General features: G+C 41.1%; 1 protein-coding gene across 1 annotated transcript in view; it reads left to right on the top strand.

Moving 5' to 3' along the window:
* Positions 1-27,528, top strand: part of Tmem117 (transmembrane protein 117) — a 441,317-nt gene that overhangs the window by 67,416 nt on the left and 346,373 nt on the right. Inside the window, exon 3 of the mRNA XM_057791228.1 lies at positions 19,189-19,321. Within this exon, the coding sequence (XP_057647211.1) occupies positions 19,189-19,321 (133 nt within the window). The remainder of the gene's footprint in view (positions 1-19,188; positions 19,322-27,528) is intronic.

Here is a 27,528-nt window from a genome sequence, read left to right on the forward strand (position 1 = left end):
GTAATTAATGTAACAGAAACCTTATTCCTCTGAATGTTGTGTTTGTCAAGTTTTAGATTATGAGAATTTTGAAGTCAGGAAATTTATAAAAATGAAACTTAAAAATAAAAATCAGATATGAAGAATTTAATACTTGATTAAAACGGGTTAAACTTGTAATCCATTCTCTCAGTGAGAATGGCTGTTTTGCTTGTGTGTAGGTCATTCCTACACTTAGTGGTACAGCTTTGCCCTGGATGGGACGTAGGCCCCACTATAGAACACTGCATACTGGCATTATTGAAGGACAAAGAGACAAAGGGAGAGAAGACCTGCTGAAGTTGGTTACTTCCATCCTGGTGGTATAGATAGGGCTATTAAAACAACCTCCTTATCAATTGGAAAGATTAATTGCCCCTCTTGCCTCCCATGTGGGAGAGGGATGGGTTCTCTCACCCAGTCGAACTAGAAGCTTGTATCTGCATCCTAAATATTTTAAGCAACAGAGAAGAAAATAGCAATTACTATGATCCCAGTGTCTCCAAAGCTGATGTCTAGTGGTCATGTGGAAAGGGAACCTCTGCCCACACTTACTACCTCATTGGTATGAAACTTATATACTGGTTCAGTTGGCCATACCATTTACCCTGATCTTCAGTTATCCTCTTATCAAAGTTGATCTCAGGGCTGGGTCTTTTGATTTCTACACTGACTTTATAGGAGTTCCCAGGGGGAGTTCCAGATGGATTTAAGGCTAGAAGTCAAAACTATTTATAAGGTTCAAGTAGTCTATATTATGTGGTCAGCAGTAAACAAAGATATATGATAATTAATGAAGATTTATCAATTATAGCAGGGATGCCCTTAAAGCAATATCTATCTGGCTGAATGCCACAAGCCAAGTGGCTTGGGAGAATAGGAACACACTTGATATGATCCTGACCAAAAAGAAAGGTTTGTATTATCCTTGGTGATCATTGTTGCATTTTTATTTACAATAAAAGCCCTGATGGGACAATTACAAGCAGTCTTTAGGGACTAACTGCTTTATACAATGAGTTAGCTAAAATTCAAAAATAAATGAACCCTTCCCTAATATTATGGAACAATGGCTTAAAAAGTAAAAATGGAAAAAACTTAGTCCTGACTCCCTTGTTACAGTCATGGAGCTATGATTACAATTGGGTGTCATATACACCATGCATATGAGGGTTATTCTAAAACAAACTGCAGCAGTAATAACTGCCCAAACTCATATAGCTTATCATAATGTTATTGATAAATGTCATAAAATAGAAAAGTCAGAGTGTTAATTGACTAACCTTTTAAAGTAAAAATGTATTGTAAGCATAATTATTAAAAATATAAATAAAAATAGCCTTTGACTTCACCCATGCATAGTATTTCACTTAAAGTATTTCATGTTATGTTTTTAAAATTATATCATAATATAACAGCTTTCCTTTTGACTTTTTCACATATTCATAATTTTGGTTAGCCCTCCATTTGTACCCTATTTTATTTTCCACCAACACTCCATTCTAGTTTAGACTTGGCCACTGCTGGGATTCCATCCATCCATTTTCATAACACATGTGTTTTTCCATCTGTACTCCTTTTTGAGTTGCTGTTGCTTTTTGAGACAAGGTTGCTCTGTGTAAACAGCCCTGGCTTTCCTGGCTTTTACTCTATAGACCAGGCTGGCCTCGAACTCACAGAGTCCGTCTGCCTCTGTCTCCCGAGTTCTAGGATTAAAGGCATGTGCCACCACCGCCTACCATATCCCTTTTTGATCTCTCCTTCCACTACAATCCTGTTGTGACTTCAGGGTCTCTACAGACATTCCAAATGAAACAGTTCTAAAACTTTGAAGCTACGATATATGTACGAGAAAGGCTTTTGACTTTCTGGGTCACTGTTACCCCACTCAGTAAAATATTTTCTAGTTGCATTCATTTACCTAAAAATTTAATAATTCTTTTTTGTTTACAGCTGAAAAACATTCCATTCTGTATGTGTAGAGCATTTTCATTATGCATTCATCAGTTCCGTGAGCATGGACATCTTGGCTGATTGTTTAGCGTTTCCCTGGATTTGGGAAACTTTCTGCTCTTATTTTATTGAAAGTGTTTTCAAGCTTTTAGCTTGACATTCTCCCTTTTCAACCTCTGTGATTCATAGGTTTGCTCTTTTTATCGTGTCCTATAGATCTTTTCTGCTCCATTTGTACTTTCTCGTTAATTTATCCCAAATGTCACTGCTAACTGCCAATTCCTTCACCTTGCCTCCGAGACCCACCATTAGGTCCTCCCCTCGATCCATTCTGTCGACAGGCTGCTCTCGGAGCTTTCCCTTGGCTGATCTGAGGAACAAATCCAGGAATTTGTGCTTGCTAAGCAAGTGTCTAGCACAGAGCTAAATCCCCAACCCCCCAAAACTTTTCATTGGGTTCACTGAATATTTTATTTCTAGTATTTCATTTCCCTTCCAGTGTTTCTTATTTCTTTATTGAACTCCACTTTCACAGCCCATGTTCACTTTCTGTTTAATTCTGTTGTTTGTTGTTTATTTTGTCCTGGACTTTGTAGCATTTGATTTCTTTGAGATTTTATCTAATTCATCTCATTGGAGGCAATTACCATGGGACTAGTAACTTTTGGAGGAGACACGTTGTCTGCATTTTCTATTTTGGGCTTAAATAGCTAGGGTACTAACTAAAGTTTTGGTTGTTTTTAAAATCTTTCTCCCTTCTGCACATCTAGTAGAAGGGTTTGCACGGGGCAGTGGGTTGTAATATCAATGGGGGTGTTCTTCTCTGCCAGACAGGTGTTAGGCACACCAGGCCCACTTCCCAAAGTAGAGTGCCATCTCTAAAACAATCATTGTCTAGATCCGCCCTGAATGTAATAGTCAAGTAATGCTTCCCCCTCCACTCTAATCATCCCGTGAGTGAAGGATCCCTGGCAGTGTGTGCTGTAAGATATCAGTCACTGCGGGTGGTGGGGGGGGGGAAGAAGGAGAAGAAAGGTTAGTGACTGGAAAATAGAGGAGAGAAGAGTAAACAGCAGGAGGGAACAATAGCGAGGAGGCATGGATGAGGCAGATTCAGCAAAGAATGAATGAAAAGAAACAGAGGTTAGAAAATGCAGTGAATTCATCTATGAGTCCCCATCCCAGGTGCTGAGTTACAGAGACCACACTGTCCTAGCTCACCTGGGTTCCATGGGAAAACTTTTCAAAAACGAAACAAAAACCAGAATAATAGAGAAAAGAAAAAGAACAAACTAAAGAAGAGATGAAAAAAAAGAGAGAGAGGTGCTAAGAACAGAGCAGGACATAACTGGTCTGCTGAAATCACATTGTCACTAAACCTAAGAGGAAGTGTGGAGAGAGCTGGGCATAGCTGTAGAGTCTGGATGCTTCTGCCCCTCCTCATATTCCTCCTCCTCCTCTTCTTTTCTGGAAGGATTTTGCAGCCATGACTGAATAGCAATCAGGTTGCTTCTTTATTTATACAGATCTCATAAAACAAAGACAAACTCATGATTTTTCAAGAGATACAGATCATATCATTTTGTCCCTAACATGTGTTTGACTTCCTATTGTATGTTCAGGGTCACAGATTCAGTTACAGTTGGCAAGTACAGACAAAACAGATAACAAGTTCCCCATCAGACTCAAAGCCCAACTTTAAAGACTCTACAGAATATTTCTGTCAAGGCAAGCGTGCTTAATATATGGCAGCATTTGAGGTTTCAAGACATTAGACAGATAGAAAATATCCGAATCCATGCAGGTGAGTTGCCATGTTTTGAACAATGTATTATTAATCCTTGGTGGTTAAAGAGCTACTTACAAGTCAGCATGAGCCTGAGAACTGCCTCAGACATAAAAGCTGCTGCATCTGCTATTCAACCTCTGGTATAAATAAAATATTTGCACTTACAAGTTCTATAAAAATCTATACATTTGTTTAAGAAAATACTTTTGTTCCTAGTTAAATGACATCACCATAGCCTGATACCTAACTCTATTTTCTCACATCCTTACATCATCTTTACCTGCTATTATGTAGGGGAAAGATTATTTTAGCCAATCTAACTTTGCTACTGAGTTCTCCTCCTCTAGGGGCACACCCTATACGACCCCTATCTTGTAAGCTACACTTTCAGGAAACTCTGAGCTCAGTGTGGAAGGAGGACTGTGATCTGCTGCCAATTCTCCTGGCTGGTTGGAGCCTGTCAGCTTCTGCTAGGTTTATACTGTTCTGATTATTCTGTTCCTGAGTTTGCTTAGGGGCAGATGTACCACGGAGATCCTAGAGCCATGGCCTCATAAAGAAATCTCTAGTGTCTCTGTGCTTACCACAATCTCCAGGGCATAAGGAAGAGTTGCAAGTAGGGTCAATTTTCAACCATTCAATTTCTGGGGAGTCTGAGGTCACCAAGCACTATCTAAGCAGGGTCTTTTAAGAGCATCTTGCTGTTGCTCCAGGCCTGTGCCTACAGAGACGGTTTCCCTGGCATCTCTTCTCCTCTGCCTCTTGCTGCCATTTCCAATTTTTGTATCCTTTCTTCTCTCCCTCTTTTCTCTCTTTAAAACATCTGTTACTGAGAATACTGTGCTCGCGTCCTCTCCACTGGCACAGAGTGGGCCGCCCCCTGGGCTATGTCAGTCTGTCAGGTATGGGCTTTGTATGTTTTGTTCTTTTTCATTTTCATTCTCATTTACTTTTCTGTTGGGCTAGAGATTTTACAGCTACCATTCGCCTTTTCTGAGAGCTTTTATTCAGCTTTCCAAAGTGTATTCCCTGGAGATTTTGGCGGACACTCCTTATGCACTATCTACTGTCTTTGATCTCAGCTTCTCTGATCTTATGGGCTTACAGATCTTAAAGAAAGGCAATATACAAAAGTGTTGTTATAGGATGCAGCACCATGTACAGTGCACATGTTCAAGAAAGACGACTTCCAAACACTTTAGTGTTTTCTAGAGCAAAACCCAGGGTAGTTATGAATCAGCAATGATTGTGTGAGTTAAAGAAAGTGCCACACGATACCATACTGACATAAAACTTACGGTGTTTAAAATAAGTTTTTCATTTTTGGAGTCCAGATTAAGCAGAAAAAAAATGACCACTTTTTCATCAAAATAGTTTTAATGAAATCATAAAGATTCCTATAGTGTCTTACTCATTTTGTACTGACTTCATAAGTGGCGAGACTGATCTGATTGACTTGTTTTTTTGATGACTGGTCGCTTTTAATTTCACTCAAAGTGAAAACATCTCTCTTGGTATTGATTGCTATGTGATGCTGCATTCCAGTTTTACATTGTACTTTGACCTGGGCTTAGAAAATTGCCCAAACTGAAACGTCTTTACTCTTAGTTGGCCAGCTGATTTCTTTCTTTCTTTTTTTTTTAACCACCGTTAAAGACAGTAAGAGTCTTTGACATTGCCGTGTGGTCAGTGTGGAAGGACAATTTGCCTCTCGGCTTTCTCAACTATTAAGCACGGGAGTTGAGCTCCATTGTGCTGCGATATTACTGCAGACTAAAGAGCATGACGGCTATAAACCCCCAGTTGGTGCTGCTGTAGTTAAATTCCTACAGTTCAGAGCTGTGATGACTCTGCCTGGCAACTCTGTACATAGACTGTGCAGAGATAACCGTGAGTTTTCAGATAGTAGAACCTCTGTCTTCAACAGAGGACAGCTGTGGGCAGAACTGGGCTCAAGATGAAAGCCCTGAGCACAGAGGTACTGGCAGCAGGAATATCGGTATGTGAGGTGTCTGGCTGAATCCTGGCCTCTAACCTGACTTTTTCTGTCAATGAATTGTGTTCAGGGAAGACATGCCCCTTTTCTTTCCACCCTGTTGATGACCAGGGACCTGGTGGATGGTCAGGATTGCTACAAATTGTGGAAATCATGTTGTTCACAAGTCTCACGCACCCCAGCATAGCATCCTAGTGTAGAATCATGATTCATATTTGGAAACTGGACAGTGCAGTTCTCAAGTATGGACTTTGTAGAGGACAACATTAGGTACAGTGTGAATCAATTGGACATGCCTGAAACCTTCCTTTGTGTTGGTCGCACTGCGAATTGATTGGATATGCCTGAAGCCTACCTTTTAGTTAGATTAGTGTCTGATACTAAACAAATACCTATTTTTAAAAAATAAATCATTGTTTTTCAAAATTGCTATTAGTAAAACGTAGGGTAAGAATTCAATGATAGCAATGATAGTAATTTCGGAGAATTGCAGCCTATAATTTCTATTTCCATTGCCAATTTTAGCACCTGTGACATTTCAGAAACTATTTTACCTACTTTCACTTGTAGTACCAGAATGCACAAAAATAGTTTTTGTTGTTAACTGTTGAGATAATCATGTTTATAAAATAATTGTTTCGAATCTGAGGTGCTTTGCTTTGTCTTACCAGTTTAAACAAGGAGAAATTGGCATTAGAGTCTGAAAGTGCTATTTTCTATGATTGTGTATAGAATATGTCTATAAAACAGAGTAAAATTGATTTGATCAAATTTCTAGAGTATAATGTTGTATATGAGCAATTAAGTGGACTGCCTGTTGGGAGGCACTGTGGAGTTCCCATTCCCACACTGAATAGCCACAGCTGCATTTTTAATGAAGGAAAACATCTGCATGGTATTTCCTGCTGGACAACAATAAACAATTTGAGTTATTTAGGCTGAATGATTGATGCAAAGGTTTAATGGAAGTGGTCAACTTACAAAGGTAAAATGCAATATTTAGACTTTTAATAAAATGTAAGACTTATCATTGTCTTTTACTGAGAATAATTTGTGTTAACATGCATTGATTTAGGACATTCATACTTTACTGCACACTTTTCTCTTAATGCTTAGACCTGAAATCCACATCAGGTACCACATCTGAGGCACTATCATTCTTTATGGGTTTCTAACTGTTCTACCATATTTTCCCCTTTCTTTCAGAATCTCATTTGAATTATACACTGTAAAAATATTTTTGGCCTATGTGGAATAATATTTATATTCTCTGTGTTTGATTTTCTGCCAAATAGTTGAACGAAAGTATCTTGTGAATAAGCTCCTACTTCTAATGAGGGGTGCTAACCATCCATTTATTGATGTTCTTGAATTCTCTCTATGTGTAAGAAACATCAAGCTTTGATCTGAATACTAAGGGAATAGCACTCTTTGGGAGCACAGATCTTATGATCTTGTTCTCATTATTCGTATTTGTCTAACTAGAGAACCCCTTTCCCTAACGATACTCTGGTGTGTTTGTCTTTGTTGCTGTAAGTTTAATACTTTTGGAAGTGACCGTTGAGCCAGGGTCTTGTGCATAAGAAGATGCTCTCCCATTGGGCTTCACTTCCCTTCTTTTAGTTATTTTTGTGGTGTCATTTTCAATTAGTTAACTTTTAAGGAAAAATTATTTCTGTTAGAAACTGTAAATTCACACAAATTTGTAATAAATATTTCATATACTCATTTTAGTCTGATTAGAAGTGGGTTTCAATCAATGCTCAACTGTGGTGATCCAATTTAATTCTATCTTTTATATTCTTTTCCTAGTGAGAAGACATAAGGCTTATATTTAGTCAAGTTTTTAATATTAAAATGTTAAATATTAACTACATATTTAAAATATATTATCACTGTGCTACTTCAGGTTCATTTAATGTTTTAGAGAGATGCAATGGCAGAGAAAGCATGAGGAGGGATAAGTCTTTAACAGACAAGGGCAGTTATTTTCAAAGGTAGCAGTCTCCAAAGTTGGCAGGTGTTGAGGTAATCGCTCATTGATCAAGCAAATTATCTGGTCTCCAAAATTAAACTAGACCTGAATCATCTTGCAGTCCTTATGCAAGACTTATGCTATATCACATATATATGAAATTCTTCATATATATATATTTGTGAAAATGATTATTCAGTCTTGTCTACACTGACAGGAGCTTGCTATCTCCCCAGCAAGCCTCTTCTAGAAGTGCCTTTGGTGTATTACTCCAGTATATAAAATACTAACCAAGGAAGATGACCCAGACAGCATCACTGATCTTAAATTTAAGGCTTACATGAAGGATGGAGTTGGTGGCCTGTGGAAAATGAAGAATACCCAGGCGGAGAATTCAACACAAATATTAAAAAAAAAAAAACCCAAACCTGCTTGATGCAAAGGGAAGCAGAGTGGAAGATGGGGAGCAGTGAACAAGAATCTTGCTAGTCAATCAAGTGATGCCTTGTAGACTTCGTGGAACAGCTTAAACTTTTACACTGCAGGGGCAGAAATGTCACCGACAGCTTTTACTTGATAGTCATGTGACTACGTTTATGTTTCACGTAGGTCTACTGACCGTGCTGAAGGTGGATCTGAGATGGGAAAGGCTGAAGTAAGAAAGGGCAGCCAGAAAGTTGTTGGGATAGTTTCAGCTAGAACCAAGGAAAAGCTATATATGGAAAAGAGTAAAATAATAGGACTGTAGAGCAAGAAAAAATAAATTCTATTGCTGATAATTTTGAAATGATTCCAGAGTAAAGTCACAAGTGGAGTTAAGGATAACATAAGCCAGACTGGAAATATGGACAGCTTGTTTGTGGGACGAGGACTGGGGATTTGGGATTTGTTTTCATGGTCTGAGTTTGATTTTTTCTAGTAGTCCACCCAGGAAGAGTATGGCAGAAGCTGAGGCAGAGAGGTCTTGGCTGGTACATGGATGTTGGACTCAAGAGACTGTATATATAATCATGGACTATTATGAAGACAAGCCTGGTGGCAGACCGTGGGAACACAGCATCATTTATGGGACAAGTAGATGAAAAGATTCTTAAATAAATTGTCACCAAGGATAGTCACAAACATAAGAGAAGGACAAACTGTGCTTGTTGATAGGGAAGCCAAGAAAGTGCAACATCTAAAGGCCATGGCCTTATGCAGTCAAGATCCCCAGTAAATTAAAGCCCAGGGAGTTCCTGGAGTTGGCGGCGGTGAGCGCCATGAACCTTTGCCAGAATAATTACAGTATTGTGTTGCATGAAATATTAGATTTCAGGGAGTGGGCATGGTGATCTTTTTTTTTTTCATGAAGTCTGGATAAAAAGACAAGGAGAGGGAATGTAGTTTAAGGGCTTGAAAACAAGCAAGCATTGTTTTTAGGGTTAACGAGATTTTTGAGGCAGAGGAAAAAGGATGAGGAGAAAGGGAGAGATTGAGTGTACAGAAGAGAGAAAGGATAGCTGTAGTAAGTTCCTAAGAGACTGGATAGCACTTTATAAAGGGTATCATGTGGGGCCTTTTCTGAGAACAGTTTGGCATCCTCTGAGAAACAAGAGAAGGAAGAAGGCGTTCCTGCGAAAGTAGAGAGTGGATGAGTGTGAGTGGGCACGAAGCTGAGAGGAACCATGTTTAATGACCATTGTCTGTCACTGAGTCTGGGCTAAAGATCATATCCTGAGAGTAAAGAGACCTCCCAGGAGCTTTGAGGTGAACATTGACATAGTTACTGAGGAGGACAACGACAGCCCTCACTATATGGCTATTCCAGGCAATGGCAGCTGGAATTGGAGATCATGGGCTATGCAATGTGTGATTGTCAACCTAATCCTGTTAGCCCTCCTCTGCTCACAGCACTGTAACAGTGAACACAAGGTGTAGTTCTGAACTAGAGCTGGGGTTTTTCAGAGGAAATGTAGAGCACACATAGGGTATACAAGAAATAAGGATGTTGGGGAAAAGTCTGGTCAGGGAATTGGAGTAAATCAGCAATGCTGGGGCCGGAGTTGGAATATGAGAAGATGTGAGGTGGGGAGAGAGAGGTGAACGGCTGAAGGGAGCCTCACAGGGCTCAGGGAGCAGCTCAGGAAGAGGCAGATCTAGAAATATAGAGTCCCATGCAATAAGGTATTGTTTGTGCCCTGTCCCCTATCAAGTAGGCCAGTGCTTATTTAGGAGTAGTATGTTCCAGGCGCTGTGGTGTCTTAGTGCATTTTCTGTCGCTGTTAAAAGAACACCTAAGACAAGATGATTTATAAAGAATAGAGATTATCTTACTTCATGATTTCAGACACTGAGAAATCCCGGAGCATTGTAAGCCATCTTAGCTTTTGAGTAGCTCATGCTGCTTTGAAATGCTGAGAGCAACCAGACATGTATGAAAGAGACAAATCATGCAGAGTGTGTTCATTTTATAACAACCTATCTCACGGTTACTAATCCAGTCTTGAGAGAATTAACCCAGTCCCCAGGTATTAATCTTCCCTAACAACTTAATCATCTTTTAAAGGCCACAGCATCTCTCAATGCTATAGATACAGAAATAAAACTTTTATGAGTTTTTTTGGGGTATCTAACCATGTTCAAATCATAGCAGCATACACAGAAACACAATGATAGAAAAGAGAACCATGGTCTCCACTTCACTGCAGTGTATAGGTGGTGAGGTATATACAGAGCAGTCAATGGATTGTTTGGGTCTGCGTCTTCTATAGTTGTGTAGTCTCAGTGAGAACAGTGTAGGCTGTAATTTCCCCATCTGTCTTCCATTCAGCAGAAATAATTGACTATGTGTTCCTTCAACCACGAATATAAAGAAAGGTGAAGGAAATAAAGTTTTCATTTGGACTATTTAAGCTTCATTCTTGTATGACTTCTCAGCTGCCTTCTGTCTGATCAGATAATACTAGTATGTTAATAATAACTTCTGAAATATGCAATGCCTACAGAGAAGTTCATTTCTCACTTACTTAAAAACAAGCCCTGAACATGGCAAGGACTTTTGTTCAAAGCACTGGCTCAAGAACTTAGGGAAATATTGATACAATACTGGGAATTTTCACATTGTTTTTTCTGTTGCTAAAGCTTGTTAGACGTCTCAGGTGTGCAGAATGTCCTGAGCTCACCCCGTCCATTTGCAGTTGACTATTCTACCCTCATGCCTTTGCAGCCTGGGTGGCAGTGTTGTCTCTGGCTACCTCCTTGGCACAAGCACCCTGTGTAAAATGGTACAGTTCATCCAGATTGTTTGTACTCAGTAAAATACTGGCAAACCGAATCCAAAAAACACATTAAAAAAACCATACACTATGATCAAGTCAGCTTGCATCTTGCAGAGATGCAAGAATGGTTCAACATATGAAAATCTGTCAATGTAATCCACTATATAAATAAACTGAAAGAAAAAAAAACATATTATCATCTCATTAGATACTGAAAAAGCCTTTGACAAAGTCCAGCACCTTTTTGTAATAAAGGTTTTGGAGATATCATGGACACAAGGAACATGCCTAAACACAATAAAAGTAATATAGGGTAACCCAACAGCCTACATTAAATTAAATGGAGAGAAATTTGAAGCGATTCCACTAAAATAAGGAACAAGACAAGGCTGTTTACTCTCTCCATTTCTATTCAATACAGCACTTGAAGTTGTAACCAGAAGAATAAGGCAGCAAAAGGAGATCAAAGGGAAACCAATTGGAAAGGAAGAAGTCGAATGCTCATTATTTGCAGATGATATGATAGTAAACCCAAGTAACCCCAAAAATTATACTGAGAAATGCCTACATCTGATAATCATCTTCAGTAGTGTGGCTGGATACAAGGTTTACTCAAAAAAAAAAAAAACAGTAGCCTTCTAATTAATAAATGATAAAGGGCTGAGAAAAAAGTCAGAGAAACAACAGCTTTTATAATAGCCACAAATAAAATATCTTGGGGTACTCTAACCAAACAAGTGAAAGATCTGTATGACAAGAAGTTTAAGTCTCTGAAGAAAGAAATTGAAGAAGATATCAGAAAATGGAAAGATCTCCCATGCTCTTGGATAGGTAGGATCAACATAGTGAAAATGCCAATCTTGCCAAAAATCAATCTACAGGTTCAATGCAATCCCCATAAAAATTCCAACATAATTCTTCATAGACCTCAAAAGAACAATATTCAACTTCACATGGAAAAACAAAATATCTATGACAGCTAAAACACTCCTATATAATAAAGGAACTTGTGGAGGTATTGCCCTCCCTGACTTCAAGCTCTTCTACAGAGTTATAGTAATAAAAACAGTATGGTATTGGCATAAAAATAGACAGGTGGACCAATGGAATAGAAATGAAGAACGTGATGTAAATCTACATAGTTAGGAACAACTGATTTTTGAAAAAAAAAAAAACCCAAATTACACAATGGGAAAAGAGAAGGCTTCTTTAACAAATGGTGCTGGCATAATTGAATTTTCTTGTGTAGAAGAATGCAAATAGATTTGTATCTCTCACGCTGCATAAAACTCAAGCCCAGCCAGGTGGTGGTGGTGCATGCCTTTAATCCCAGCACTCGGGGTGCAGAGACAGGCAGATCTCTGTGAGTTTGAGGCCAGCATAGTCTACAGAGTGAGTTCCAGGAGAGGCTACAAAGATACAGAGAGAAACCCTGTCTTGAAAAGCAAAAACAAAACAAAACAAAACAAAACGAAAAAAACACCCACAAAAACTCAAGTTCACGTAAATCAAAGACCTTAACATAAGTCCAGTTACACTGAACCTGATAAAAGCGAAAACTGGAAGTTGCCTTGAACACATCAGCACAGGAGACAAGTCCTGAACATGGCACCAGTACACAGACACTAAGAGCAATGATAAATAGATTGGTACTCCTGAATCTAAAAAGCATCTGTAAGGCAAAAGACACTGTCAATAAGACAGAGCAGCAGCCTATAGAATGGGAAAAGAACTTCACCAACCCCACATGATCATCAGATGGATGATAACCAAGATAAAAAACTCAAGAAACTAGACATCAAAACATCAAATAACCCAATTAAAAATGGGGTACAGAACTAAACTGAGCATTATCAACAAAAGAATCTCAAATGGCTAAGAAACACTTAAAGAATTATTCAGTATCCTTAGATATCAGGAAAATGCAAACCAAATCAACTCTGAGATCCCATCTTACACTTGCCAGAATGACTAAGATAAAAAACTCTAACAGCCCATGTTGGAGAGGATATGGAATAAGGGGAATAGTCCTCTACTGCTGCTGGGAGTACAAACGTGTACAGCTTCTTTTGAAATCAGTTTATCAGTTTCTCAGAAAATTGGGAATCAATCTACCTCAAGACCCAACAATACCAATGTTGGACATATACCCAAAGGATGCTCAAACATACCAGAAGGATACTTGCTCAGCTATGTTCATAGCAGCATTATTCATAATAGCCAGAACATAGAAGCAACCTAGATGCTCCTCAATAAAAGAAAATGTGGTACATCAACACAATGTAGTATTACTCACAGTAAAATCAATGACATCATGAAATTTGCAGGCAGATGGATGGAACCATCCTGAGTGAAGTAACCCAGACCCAGCACAAAAAATATAGTATGTACCCATAAATGGATATTAGATATAAAGCATGATAACCAGACTACAATCCACAACTCCAGAGAATCTAGGTAACAAAGAGAACCCTAAGAGGTATGCATGGATATTCCTGGGAAGTGGAAATAGATGAAATCTCCTGGGTAAACTAGTGATGGGGGGTGGAGGCAAGGACATAGGGGAGGGGAACATGAGGGATATGGTTGGTTGAGTTGGGAGTGGGGTAGAGAGGAGACTAATGAAAAAGATGTCTTGATAGAGTGGGTCATTTTGGGGTTAGGTAGAAACCTGGTGCCAGGGAGACTCCCAGGAATCCACAAGGATGACCCCAGCTAAGAGTCCTAGCAGTAGTGGAGAGGGTGGGTGCCTGAACTGGCCTTCTCCTGTAATCAGATTGGTGACAACCCTAATCGTCAACAGAGAGCCTTCATCCAGTAACTCATGGAAGCAGATGCAGAGATCCACAGCCTAGCACTGGGCTGAACTCTGGGAGTCCAGTTGATCCAAGAGGGAGGAGGGATTGTATGAGCAAGAAGGGGTCAAGATTATGATGGGGATACCCACACAGACAGCTGACCTTAGCTAGTGGGAACTCACGGACTCTGGACCAACAGCTAGGGAGCCTACATAAGATCGACCTAGGCCCTCTGCATGTGGATGATGGTTGTGTAGCTTGGTCTGTTTGTGGGCCTTAGCAGGGGGGTCAGGTCCCGTGCCTGGATCATGAGTTGGCTTTTGGGAACTTATTCCCCATACTGGGATGCCTCACCCAGCCTTGATGCAGGGAGAGGAGCTTGGTCCTGCCAAAACATGATATGACATGCTTTGTTGACACCCATGTGAGTCCTGCCTCTTTCTGGATGGAGGAGGAGTGGATGGGGGGGGTGGAATAGATGGGAGGTGAGAGGAGGGAATGGAAAGAGGGGAAACTGCGGTTGGTATGTAAAATAAATAAAACATTTAATAAAGAAGGAAGCATTTGGGATCTCCTCAAATACAGTATTTGTGGGGAAGAATCACTGTTATTATGGTACATGTGTTTGCATAAAAGTTCCAGGCCTTTACATAAATCAAATGTTTTAAGAAGGCAAATATAAAAACATTCTGTGCATGGCTTGGACTTTGCCATCAGTATGCGGTTGCTATGCTATTATGGAAAACAATGTTAATATTTGCTTGATTAAAAAGCCACCGACCCTGAAAAAAAAAACAAAAAACTCCGAGCTTAAGAACCATGCAAGTTCTTGAAAACAATTGTAAAACATTTCAAAAAGGCTTAAGGATAATTAAATTTTATACTGGGCCCCACCCAGAGCTCCCTTCAGCTGTACATGGCCTGTGGGTTGCAGACATGCCTGATAGGTACTGACTTTAACTCTTTAACTCTTGTAAGCCCTCAATACCCGTGCTTTTCCATCCTCACCTCCACACATAATGGTCTGGATGCCACTTAAATAACTAAGCTTTATTTTTCAATTGCTTTGTCATAATGAAGGTGATAGTCCATATAGAACAAGATTATGACAGTAAGTGTGCAGATAGATTTATAAAGATATATAGAATCAAACTAAATCTATTTTTTTTGACTACATCAGAAATACATCTCTCTTAGTGATGTCTTTGCCTCTATTGTTCCATGAATCCTCTTGTCACAGAGGTATCCCCTGAGATTCGCTGAGTAGAAAGTATTTGAAAGTTGTAGATTCTGTGTTCTGTAGCGGTGGTAACACACACTAGCCCTGTGTCTGTGGGTTTCATATCTGTGGACTCAGCCAACAATGGATATAAAATATTTGAAAAACATTGCACCTGTACTGAACACATACATGATTTTCTCTCGATCATCCTCCCCCTCAGCAATGCAACAGCTGTTTCCACAGCTTAGGTATTATAGGTAATCTAGACATGACTAAGAGTGCATGAGAGAATCTATGTGGGGTACATGCCAATATCATGCTACTTTATGTAACAGACTTGAGCGTTCATGGGTTTCGGTACTTGTGGAAGGTCCTGAAACCCAATCCAATGTTAATTTATTGCCCGAGGAAAAATGCACTAGAGAAAAATGAGGTGACTACTATTAATCTTTGTACAAGGAGAGTAATTATTATGTCACTGGTGTTCCGGGTAAGCAATGTGCTTGGCCACCCTGTAGGGCAGAGACCGTGTTTTCATCAGACAGCCTTCTGTACCTTCGAGGTTCTGGGTTTGATCAGATTGTATGGGAAAGTCATTTTTGGGGTTGATGGCAGCCCATGTATATATGTTTCTGGCATTTGGTGGCTATTTGTTGAGTTAATCTTGAAGTTGCTCTAGGGGAGATTTTATGTGACTTGACTCATCCGCTCTCATCCGCTGTGTCACCCCAGGGCTGAACGTGTGTTGTGCTCTTCCCAGTGAAGGTCTCGCCATGTTAACCTGCCATTTCACCCTGATATTTCTAAAGCCTGGAATTACTGCCAGCCAGTCAGCTTGTTGATGACAGTGTGATGGGTTTGTCACATTTCTATTTTTACTAACTTTGCATTATTTCAGGGAGTGCATGGTCAATTCACAATGTTTGGTTTGCAGAATACTCCTAAATCACCAGTGTAAAAATCTATCTATTAGTGATTTTTGACATAAATAGACATTGAAGAAGAAATTCATATTTAGAATCTTAATGGAATTCTGATTGCAAGTCCTCACGGTTCCTCATGGATTACTGCATTAAATGCACAGGCTTTGCAGCTGAAAAGACATTCAGCACAGAGAACCCTCAGAGACAGTCCAGGAATGCAATTAAGGCCACATCTTCACTCATTGCCCAGTGCTGTTTGACCCTCAATATTTGCTTGCTTGCTCACTGCTGCATCTCTGACAGCTAGGACTTTGTCTGGCATACAAAAGGAATGTATTAGATACATGTCTTTAGTGAACGAACTAATATTTTTTATCATTTCCTTTAAGATGTTTATGTCTTTTTTTTTTTTTTTTTTGAGACAGGGTTTCTCTGTGTGACTGCCCTGACTGTCCTGGAACTCACTCTGTAGACCACGCTAGCCTCAAACTCACAAAGATCCATCTGTCTCTGACTCCCAAGTTCTGGGATTAAGGGTGTGCACCACCACCATCTGGCTATGTCACATATTTTTAGCCCCAAACATTCTCTGCTTAATATCATTTTACTGTAAAAGTCCCATCAGCGTCTTATAGAGAGGTTTCAATGCCCCTGACTTTCTACAATTATTTAGTTAACCTGCAGGTTCTAAAATCTTGTAGTGGTGATGCTAGTATCATTAATTTTGGAAGAGCTTTGTGCATTATTTTACTAGCTATACAGTTACGTTTTCCTTTTGAAATCTTTGTGAGTGTGTGTGTGTGTGTGTGTTTGTGTGTTCACATGTGCACATGGAGGTCAGAGTCAACTCTTGGATCTGGTAACATCAAATATTTCTCAGGACCTGTCCCCTTGTTTGTTTGGGACAGGTCTCTTGCTGGGAACCAGTTCTTGCTGATTAGCTTAGGCTGGCTGGCCAGTGATATGCCTATGATATCCCAGTGATAGGGAAATGCCTATCTCCATCTCACTAGCATGAACCAGGTACCTAGTTTGTGTGTGTGTGTGTGTGTGTGTGTGTGTGTGAGCATGAACCAGGTACCTAGTTTGTGTGTGTGTGTGTGTGTGTGTGTGTGTGTGAGCATGCACTCATGTTTGGGATCTGGGATGGAATTCAAGCCCTGCATTTGCAAGGCAAGGTCTTTACCAGCTGATGGATCTCAGACCCCTCTTGACCTTCATATTTACCCTTTGTTTCTCTGTAAGTCAAGAAGTCATGTATAGCCATCTTCTTTTCCCCTTCAGCTAAAGTTTTGGATAGGATAATGTTTCCCTGTAACTGGAGGCTATGCTTTTGTTTCCCGACTGCCCAGTCCCAGGTAATCACACAGAAACTTATATTAATTATAAACGGTTTGGCCTATTAGCTCAAGCTTGTTATTGACTAGTTCTTACAACTTAAATTAATCCATTTCTATCAGTCCATTTTTTTATCTCAAGGCTTGTGGCTTGTTACCTCACATCTTTCTTCCTTAGCGACTGCTGGCATCTCCCAGACTCTGCCTTCTTTTTCCTTTTATCTTTGCTTGGATTTCCCGCCTGACTCTATTCTACCTGCCCATTGGCCAAATCTCTATTTTACATCTAAATAAACTCTTTGAACCTCTCCTAGACTCTTGTGGATTCACATAACATTTCCCAGTTTCTAAGTGACAGCTAATATGCTCTTTTAACCAAAGTAAAAATGAGGAGCAAGTTTAGTAGTTAAATCTTGAAATTTTAAAGTTTATTTTTATTTATGCATTATGTGTATGTGGGTGCCTGTGGAAGCCAGGAAGAGGGGCATCAGACTCCCCAGAGCTGGAGTTGGTGGCTATGAACCACCTGACATGGGTGCTGGAAACCAAACTTGGGTTCTCTGTGAGAGCAGTAAGGAATCCTAAGTCCTCAGCCATTTCTCTAGCCACAAATAGGTAAGTCTTAATAGTCCTTTCTCTGTTCATAAGCTGTCCCTAGAAAGATCATTTCAGGTGGAAATAGTTGTCTATTTCATGACTTCTATGTAGTTAAAAAGGGGAGCTTTTTTTGTTGTATTGACACATTTAATTATAAAATCTCAGGTCTACTTCATTTTAAAGATATTTTAGTTTAATCATGTGCGTATGGTCATCTGTGCATGCACATACGCGCACGTGTGTGTGTGTGTGTTTGTGTGCATGAGCATAGGGGACCACAGAGGCCAGAAAAAGGTATCGAATCCTTCTGGAACTGGAGTTCCAGGTGGTTGTGAGGAGCTTGACATGTGTACTGGAACTGAACAAGGGTCTTCTGTAAGAATAGTATGTAATCCCAGCTGTGAGCCATCTTTAGCTTTCTACTCCACTGTGTGGCTCTTCTATCCATCCATCCCCCTGCTCACTGACTAGACAATCTTTCTGAGGAATGGAAATAATTACACCAGACAAAGGTCATGTTTAGAGAGGCTTACTTTCATAATTTTTCTTCTCTTGGGTTTTTTATATAGAAAATAATCATACTTATCTCTCAGAATACTTGTATTCATAAATTTAAACATTTTCTGGAACCCTTCTGACATTACTAATTTTTATCTCGGTATTTATCCTAATATATATTTCTTTTCCCTAAATTTTAACACTTTATCGTGTCTCTCGTTTTTATCATTTGTCTTTGTAAATTGGATTCTGTGGATCAGAATGGAAATTATATTTTCCCATAAGCACACTGCTCTCTGTGACACACATGTGACCCTCTCTCTCACACACATACAGCTGAACTTTTAAGAGGTAGGAGGGAGGCTAAGTCCTCTGTGTCTGATGACAACATCTTTGTTTTTCCTTGACATGTCCCTGAAGAAACTGTGTCCCCTTGCAGGCGTAGCTGGCCGTGGTATGAAGAATGGGTGTCCAGAAGCCAAAGGAAACCATGTAGAACTTACTTATCGTCCTTTCGCCATCTGCCTTAAATAGTTTCAGTGTGAACCAGAGCACATGTATGAAATAAAATGCAGCAAGGATGGTATTCCATTTTGTCCTAATGCCAGTGTAATGTATAATTCCTGGGTAGTAATTCTCACGTTAATATCACTTTCTAGAGAGAAACTAGTTGTCTTGGATTTTATTTGCCATTCTTTCCTCATAAATAAACAAAAAGGCATTCGATAATGGGCTTTTCCAAAGGTATTCCTATGGTTGAAATAAAGCAAGGATATATGAATTTCAATTGCCAATGGACATTGACTCATAATATTTCTCTTTCAGGCCAGTTGCTCCGGTTAAAAATGTTTCGTGAAGACCATGGCTCGTGGATGACAATGTTCTTCAGCACCATTCTGTTCCTCTTCCTCTTCTCTCACATATATAACACGGTTCTTCTGATGGATGGGAACATGGGGTGAGTTATTGCCCCCCTTGTGCTGTGCTGAGGGGTGTATGTAACATTCTCCGAAGAACTCACCCAGCGTCTTCAGTTCTTCCAAACTTGCCCCTTTGTAGACACTGTGCCCTAAAGAGAGATAATTTGTGTTTGTCTTACTTAAGACATTTAGAACCTTTCTTTCTTCCTTTTAGTAAGATGAAGCATTTTATAACACCAAGGCTTATTCCTTACTACTAAAACCTTTTTGTGGTGTAGTTTGAAGGCACATACCAATTTTATTATAGTGGGAGAGAACAGGGAGTCAGGAAGCCTAATGGGTGTAGCGGGGCTGTGACGGGCTCCAGGTTTGCAACTCATGATCCATGTCTGGTGTGATAGCATCGAAACAAACACACAAACAGCACTCTTTTGGGCAGTTTCAACAGAGAGGAACTAGTTAAGGCAGTTCCCTGAATCAAATGCAGATGGAACACCACCGCCCTTAGCAGATCGTAGCAGCGGGGAGATTTGCTGATGACCTCACTGTAGCGTTTCTTCAGCTCTGTGGTTGCAGCGCGAAGCACAGTGGTCAGCTTTTCAGCACAGCATCCTCTGTCTAGCTTTGCTTTCCGTTGAATTGAAAGGCAGAGCGCTGGGGGTTGGTTTACCTTACAGTCTTTTTTTTTTTTTATTGTTTTTTAATTAAAATTTCCACCTGTCCCCGTTTCCCATTTCCCTCCCCCTCCTCCCAAGTATTGCCCCCTCCCCCCACTCCCCTTTCCCTATCCCCACTCCTCTTCTCCTCCCCCCACTCCATTCCCCCTCCCTCTCGATACTGAAGCGCAGTACAAGTTCCCTGCCCTGTGGGAAGACCTTGGGCAACTGAGGAGAGGGAACCTGAAATGATCCTATCCTATACTGATGAATATCTTACTTACCTTACAGTCTTAAGGAGTAGACAGGTAGCAACAACAAGCCATTTAGGCATTAGGCATTGAGAAAGTTGCTAAGGAAGGTGTCTAGCACCCTCACTAGATTGTGGCCTCTCTCTCTAGGTTGCAGGCTAGCTACGATCACCCGTTTCTGTCATGTGAGGTGGTTTGGATTCTGTATACAGACTTTGGCCATCATTGAGTGCAGAGACGAAGCTCTTTTAGCATCTTCTTTTTCCCCCCCGCTGTAAAGGGACTGACTAGCTGTAGAAAAGCAGGTGTTTCACAAGGATTATACTTTACAGTAGCAACATCCCTGAATGACTTCAGATCAAATGTTCAGGCCCCGGAACACTTTTGGGTGGTCATGATTATTTTTTTGTATCCAAATAATGACACTGACAGTGGGTTTATTTTTGACAATGGAGTTACAGGTTCTCACTTGGGCTTCTCAGAATTCCTCAGCTTTATCCTGGGATAATAGTGGATGGCGACAACTTGGCATTTCCTAAGGTGGTCAGAGGGTTCTCTGCAAGACTTTGTACTTTAAAAGCACTGGATGGAATCTGATGTGATAACACAGGCCTATAATTCCAAGCACCTGGGAGCCTGAGGCAGGAGGACAGATTGTGTTTTTATATGGAACTCATAAGGCCTGTGTTAAGGATTTAAATGATGATATCGAGATTTAAAAATAGCAAATTGAATGCAGTAACATGCACAGAGTAAAACACTCAGCAGATAAATCAAAATAATCCTAAAGAGAGCACGCAGCTGCTGAGAACTTAGCGGCAGGCATGAATTGTCCCAGTTCTAAACCTCACACTGACCCTGTGCAATTGCTGTTAATCCCACCAGTCGAGAATAAGACCACTACCACAATTCAAAGCCAAATTTGAAGCAAGCTTTAATTACTGGCCTGGTGGATGAGCTTTGGCCAGGTCCATCTCTAGGTTTCCAGAAGATGAGCCTGAATCGGGGTTTACAGCAGCTTAAGTATTCCATCAGGTTCAATCAGGGGCAAGCATACTGCCCGAATGTACCTCCAGCCTGCATCCAATCAGGGGCAAGCATGCATCCTGATGTACCTCCAGCCTGCATCCAGTCAGGGGCAGGCATACATCCTGATGTACCTCCAGCCTGCATCCAATCAGGGGCAGGCATACATCCTGATGTACCTCCAGCCTGCATCCAATCAGGGGCAAGCATACATCCTGACATATTTCCTACCTGTGAACCTCCTGCTCACATGTGATTGAGCACATCCAGTGCAGATGGGTCAAACAAACTTGCTGAGGGGAGTCAAAACACGTGGCTTGTCATCTCCCATAAACAACAGCCTCCAGCATTTCAGGAACTGTCTGTCCTTGGGCAATGGTCTTGCAGATCAGAGACATTTTTGTTTCATGAATCTCTTAGGCATAGTAATTAAAACTTAATCTGTAACTTTGGCTGTCATAATTGTCTCCATTTTATGCTTCAATAAATTGAGGATTGCCCAAAGTTACGTTCAAGTTGATTCCCCACTCAAGAGAATAATAGAGTAGCAAATTTTAAGGAACCATTGCTTGAAAGGCCAGCATACAAGCCCCTAAAGACTGGCCCAGTGAAGTGACTCAGTTCACTGCATCCCTTTTAGTCTTCTCCACACTTTAATCTTTCAAGCTGACTTTGATAATCAAAAGAAATAGGAGGTATGTGTAGTTGTTAAGTGAATAGTTTACATGAATGCATTATTAGAGATTATGGAATATTTGAACTCATATGTAATCTTTGAACTCTCCAGTGATCTGTCTCACGTTTTCTAGGATAGAACCTTCCACTGAGAGAATGCCTTTAAAAATGTCACTTGAAAAAAATACACAGCAAGGGACAAATTGTTTAACTCTACTGGCTTAAAGCCTCAAAGGGCCATTTCCAAAGCATGCATGGGCTTTTAGTGTGTGTGCTGTATGACTGAGTGAGTGTTTCAAAGCCAGTTTGTAGATTTGGTGGACAAACACATTCTCAGAAAAAAAGGGCACTGTTGTGCTTCTGGGGTTCTCCAGGATGCATGAGTATCTGAGGTATTGATTCATCCTATGTAGGGCAGGGAATGATAGAGCCGGAGTATTAGACGGACTGGGGACATGTGGACATCACAGGAGACTGGCTCACGCTGGAGGATTGCTGCTAGTAGAGAACTCAGGCTTCTTCACACTGAATATGGTTTGCATGGAGGGTTCCAGTCTGCTCTGGCATAGGGATGCTTCTGGTAATGTTGTCCCAGGAAACCTAAAGTGGCCACTAGACTTGTATTCATATGTTTTGGGACTCTCTAGACTGGATGCTTTGACGAGACTATGTGATGTGGGATATCCTTCTGTATATGTATTGCTTTTATTGGTTGATGAATAAAGCTCTTTGGGCCAGTGACTTTGCAGAGTAAAGCCAGGTGGGAAATCAGAACACACACACACACACACACACACACACAGAGAGAGAGAGAGAGAGAGAGAGAGAGAGAGAGTGTTGGTGGAGTCAGAGAGATGCTGTGTAGCTGCTGAAAATGGCAGAAGCCATGTAGCTGCCGAAAAAGGATATACTGAAACCTAGGAACCTTACTAGTAGGCCACAGCCTCGTGGTGATACATAGATTGATAGAAATGGGTTAATTTAAGGTGTAAGAGTTAGTTAATAAGAAGCCTAAGCTATTGGCCAAGCAATGTTAAAATTAATGTAGTTACTTTGTGATTATTTGGGTCTGAGCTACTGGGAAATTAAAGAGCAATCTCTGTCTACAACTATGTGCTAAGCATCAGTAGTGTTCCAGAGATTAAAAAAAGGGGGGTATTTCTATCTTGGTCTGCTTTTAAAAATCCCCAATTTAGCATTAAATAAAAATTAAATCCAAACTGAGGCCCATGATTCCTGAGATTCCATGATTTACAAAGAATAAACCCTGGCCAGAACTTACTTGATAAGAGGTAAATTGCCTGACTCCTCTTTTTGCCCAGTTGAATTCCTGAAGCATACAATGATTCCTAAGGTTTTAGGCATCTTTGGGGAACAAACTGAGGGGCAGTGAGAAAGATAAAAGGCTTATGACCTTCATGGACCAAAAAGGAGAGATTCAGACTGTCACAATTCCTAGGAGAGTGGTCTCCATGCTTTTCTCTCTCTCCTCCCTGAATCTCACAGCACCCAAATACCGCCTGTCACGAGTCCCCATTCTGTGCATGCTCGAAGTTGTAGGTAAGGTTCCTAGGCAGCATTTGCCTTTTGCATTTTATAAGCAATTTCTTTCCTCACAATGTGGGTGAGCCCAGTAACCTCTCCTGCTGTACAAATCCTAGGACTGTTGGAATTATAACAGTGCTGGATGGATTTTTAAAATACGTAGCTAAGCTTATCCTGAAACAGAATAAAGCAAGAGGAGAAATGCAGAAGGTCTTGCATACCAGACAGCAACTTGGGGATTTGAGCTTTCAGCTTTTGGCAGAGACCAAAATTGAGGATTTAAGCTGTGTGCTGTCTAGTTTTATGTCAACTTGACACAAGCTGGAGTCATCAGAGAGGAGGGAATGTTAATTCCGTCAATTGAGAATAAGACTGCTACCACAGTTGAAAGCCAAATTTGAAGCAAGCTTTATTTAAATACTGGCCAGGTGGATGGACTCTGGCAAGGTTCATACCCAGGTTCTCAGGAAATGGCCCTGAGCCACAGTTAAGAAGGAAAACCTGTAATTCATTACATCTTCTATCAAGTCCAGTCAAGGGCAAGCACACATCCGCATATACCTCCAGCCTACATCCAATCAGAGGCAAGTATATATCCTGATGCATTTCCTGCCTGTGAACCTCCCACCCACATGCCCACCTGTGATCAAGTACATCCGGTGGAGATGGGTCAGACAAACTTGTTTAGGGGAGTGGAAACATTTGTCATGCTTTCTCCCCTAAACCATAGCCTCCAGCATTTCAGGAACTATCTGTCCTAGAGCAAGAGGCATGCAGATCAGAGATATTTTTGTTTCATGGATCATTTAGGCATAGTAATTAAGACTTAAAGTGTAGTCTTGACTATTATAGGAGCCTCAGTTGAGAAAATGCCTCCATAAAACAGGGCTGTAGGCAAGCCTGTGGGGGCGTTTTCTTAATTAGTGATTGATGTGGGGGAGTCCAGCCCATTGTGGGCTAGTGGTCCTGGGCTTTGTAAGGAAGCGGGTTGAGTAAGTTACGTGGAACAAGCCAGTAAGCAGCACTCCTCCATGGCCTCTGCAACAGCTCCTGCCTCCAGGTTCCTGTCCTGTTTGATTTTAGCCTTGAATGTAGATGGAAGGCTTTTCTTTGTCTTGCTTGTTCTCCTGGACCAGTTTCTCTCCACCAGCCGGTCTGCTCGCCAGTCCCTGCAGCTGCTTATGAAATAACCACTCTTATTATCAGTTACAATTGTTTGGCCAATGTCTTAGGTTTCTTGCTGGCTAGCTTTTACTATAAATCAACTCATTTCTATACTTTATATTTTACCATGAGGCTCGAGGCTTAGTACCTCACATCTTGCTTTTTGGGCAGCTACCAGGCATCTCCTTGACTCTGCCTAATCTCTCTCTCTCTCTCTCTCTCTCTCTCTCTCTCTCTCTCTCTCTCTCTCTCTCTCTCTCTCTCTGCATCTTTGTTAGGACTTCCTGCCTAGCTTCACTCTGCTAAGCCAATAGGCTAAAACAGCTTTATTTGTCCATCAATGAAAGCAACACATTGTAACACCTGGATCTGTGTTACCCTCTCAGTACAGTTCAAGCACCACTGTACTGACTGTGAGCTGGGCAAGGGCCTGGAGAGTGAAAGAACACACAAGAGACCTGGGTCATTTGAAAAGAGAAGAGTGGAATGCTGTTTATTCAACTTTGGGAAAATCCTTATATACCTAGCTGCTGCACAAGGATTTCCACCCAGGCAGGTGGGAAATTGCCACACCCAAGATGGAGTAAGCAATGCCTTACAGCTAATCACCAGGTAGGGGCAGGGGGAGCACAGGAACACACAGAATGATTTAGCTGGCTGACCAGAAACTGTCCTCAAGATTAACCCCAGGAGCAGGGGCCCTACAGAACATAATATAGAAGGACATCCCACATCAAATGAACTGATGTGGAAGAATAAGTGAAACAAACCCTTTCTCAAGTTGCCTTTGGTCATGGTCTTTCATCATGGCAATAGAAACCCTAGCTAAGACATGCCGGAAATGAGAAAACAGAAGTCCTCTTGGTAGAAGAATCTGCATCATGTGACAGGAGTTGTGGGCCCAACCAGGCAGCTGGGAAGTTTGTCTCACCTAAACTAGGTTTGTGGTCTAAATGCAGTTTTGGGATTTTGAGACAGCTTTAGGAGTTTGAGCCCATGTTGAAATCCTGGATCTTTCTTTGACCAATTTCAGACCCTTACTTCCCTGGAGTCTCCCGTAACTTGAGGAGTTCCCAGACTGCTGTGTAGAGCAATTTACTTTCCTCCTGCCTCACCTTCTGTCCACCTTGACTTCCCTGAACATTTCTTTTAATAACCAAAATTGTGCTAATGTATTTTTCAACCAAAATAACCAATGTCTCTAAGGATGCTGCCTGGCCAAGTAGAACAGGGTGTGTGTGTATGTGTGTGTGTGTGTGTACGCGCACGCGCGTGCCGCACGCGCACACTGTGAAACCACCACAGTGTGCTTTTGCTTTAACATAGTAGGTGCATTTTTTTCTACAGTTGGTCCGTTATCTCTTAGGGCAGAGAAGCAGAAATAGTCTAAAACAAAAGAGCAAAGCACTCATTTGCACCAGAAAGAGTGTGGCTGCCACAGTTGAGTCTTTGAAACCACAGCACAATGTCTGAAGACTAGTGCATTGCTTACACACAGGACCAGACTCTCCAGGAAGAAAACCGAGGACAAGAGCCATTTTCTTCCACAGTGCTGGGGCTGATTTTATGTGAACCTTCTAGTTCCTGCTGTGTTCCACTAGGGGTCTTGTTTGTTTGTTTGTTTTTGATTTTGGAGACAGGGTTTCTCTGTAGCTTTGGAATCTGTTATGGAAATTGTTCTGTAGACCAGGCTGGCCTCGAACTCACAGAGATCACCTACCTCTGCCTCCCAAGTGCTGAGATTAAAGACATGTTCTACCACTGCCCGGTCCTCTAGGGTCTTAAAGCCTGTCTGTGTAGGTCTGGGGTTAGAGTTCAGAGCTCATTTGGTGGAGTGAAGAGAGATGTGCTCCAAGGTCCAGGCTGACATCTTACTGATTAGAAAACTGAGCACATCACGAAAGGCTGGAAGCGTGCTTAGCATTTGGATTCTTCAAACACCGTTTAAAAGTATGAGCAAAGGAGTCAAGACCATGACGGGGATACCCACAGAAACAACTGTCTTGAGATGATGGGAGCTCACTGATCCTGGGATGACAGCTAGGGAGATGCATAAGACCGAACTAGGCCCTCTGAATGTGGGCGACAGTTGCGTGGCTTGGGCAGTTTGTGGGGCCACTAGCAGTGGAACCAGTATTTATCCCTAGTGCATGATCCGGCTTTATGGAGGGAGACCTTGCTCAGCCTAGATGCAGCGGGAGGACCTTGGTCCTGCCTCAAGTGATGTGACAGACTTCCCTTGACTCCACATGGGAGACCTCACCCTCTCTGAGGAGTGGATGGGGGCGTGGAGTGGGGAGAAGGTAGGAAGAGTGGGAGGACGGGAGAACGAGGGAACTGGGATAGGTATTTAAAGTAAGGTTGTTTCAAAAATAAAATAAAAAAGTGGGATTTCAAAAATAAAAAAAAATGTATCTTTCTGAAGAGCATTTTAGTAACAGGATTTTATACCAAAAAGAGCCACTGGAGGGCAGCAAAAGACGTGTTTTTAATGCTGGTCGGTAGCAGGAGTAAGGGTTTTTCTCCCAGGAAGAGAGGAGTGGATGTGGGAGGAAAAGGAGACTGTGACCCAGGGGCACAATACACACAAGTGACAGTGTTAGCACAGGCGAGTTCCCACAGTCAGACGGCTAAAAAACAGCCAAGCCAATCAAATAGAGAAATCTGCCCTTCTCCGAATTTCTGAAACACGGTGTTGACATTTTTGTCGGTCTTGTTAGGGAAGATTTTTTTTTATGTTCTTTTTTATTGTCTTTATTGAGCTATACACTTTTCTCTGCTCCCCTCCTCTTCGACCCTCTCCCATGGCCCCATGCTACCAATTTACTCAGGAGATTTTTTTCTTTTTCTGTTTCCCATGTATATTAGATCCATGTATGTTTCTCTTAGGGTCCTCATTGTTGTCTAGGTTCTCTGGAATTGTGAATT

The sequence above is a fragment of the Chionomys nivalis genome, chromosome 17, assembly GCF_950005125.1.
Source record: "Chionomys nivalis chromosome 17, mChiNiv1.1, whole genome shotgun sequence".
Taxonomy (NCBI): domain Eukaryota; kingdom Metazoa; phylum Chordata; class Mammalia; order Rodentia; family Cricetidae; genus Chionomys; species Chionomys nivalis.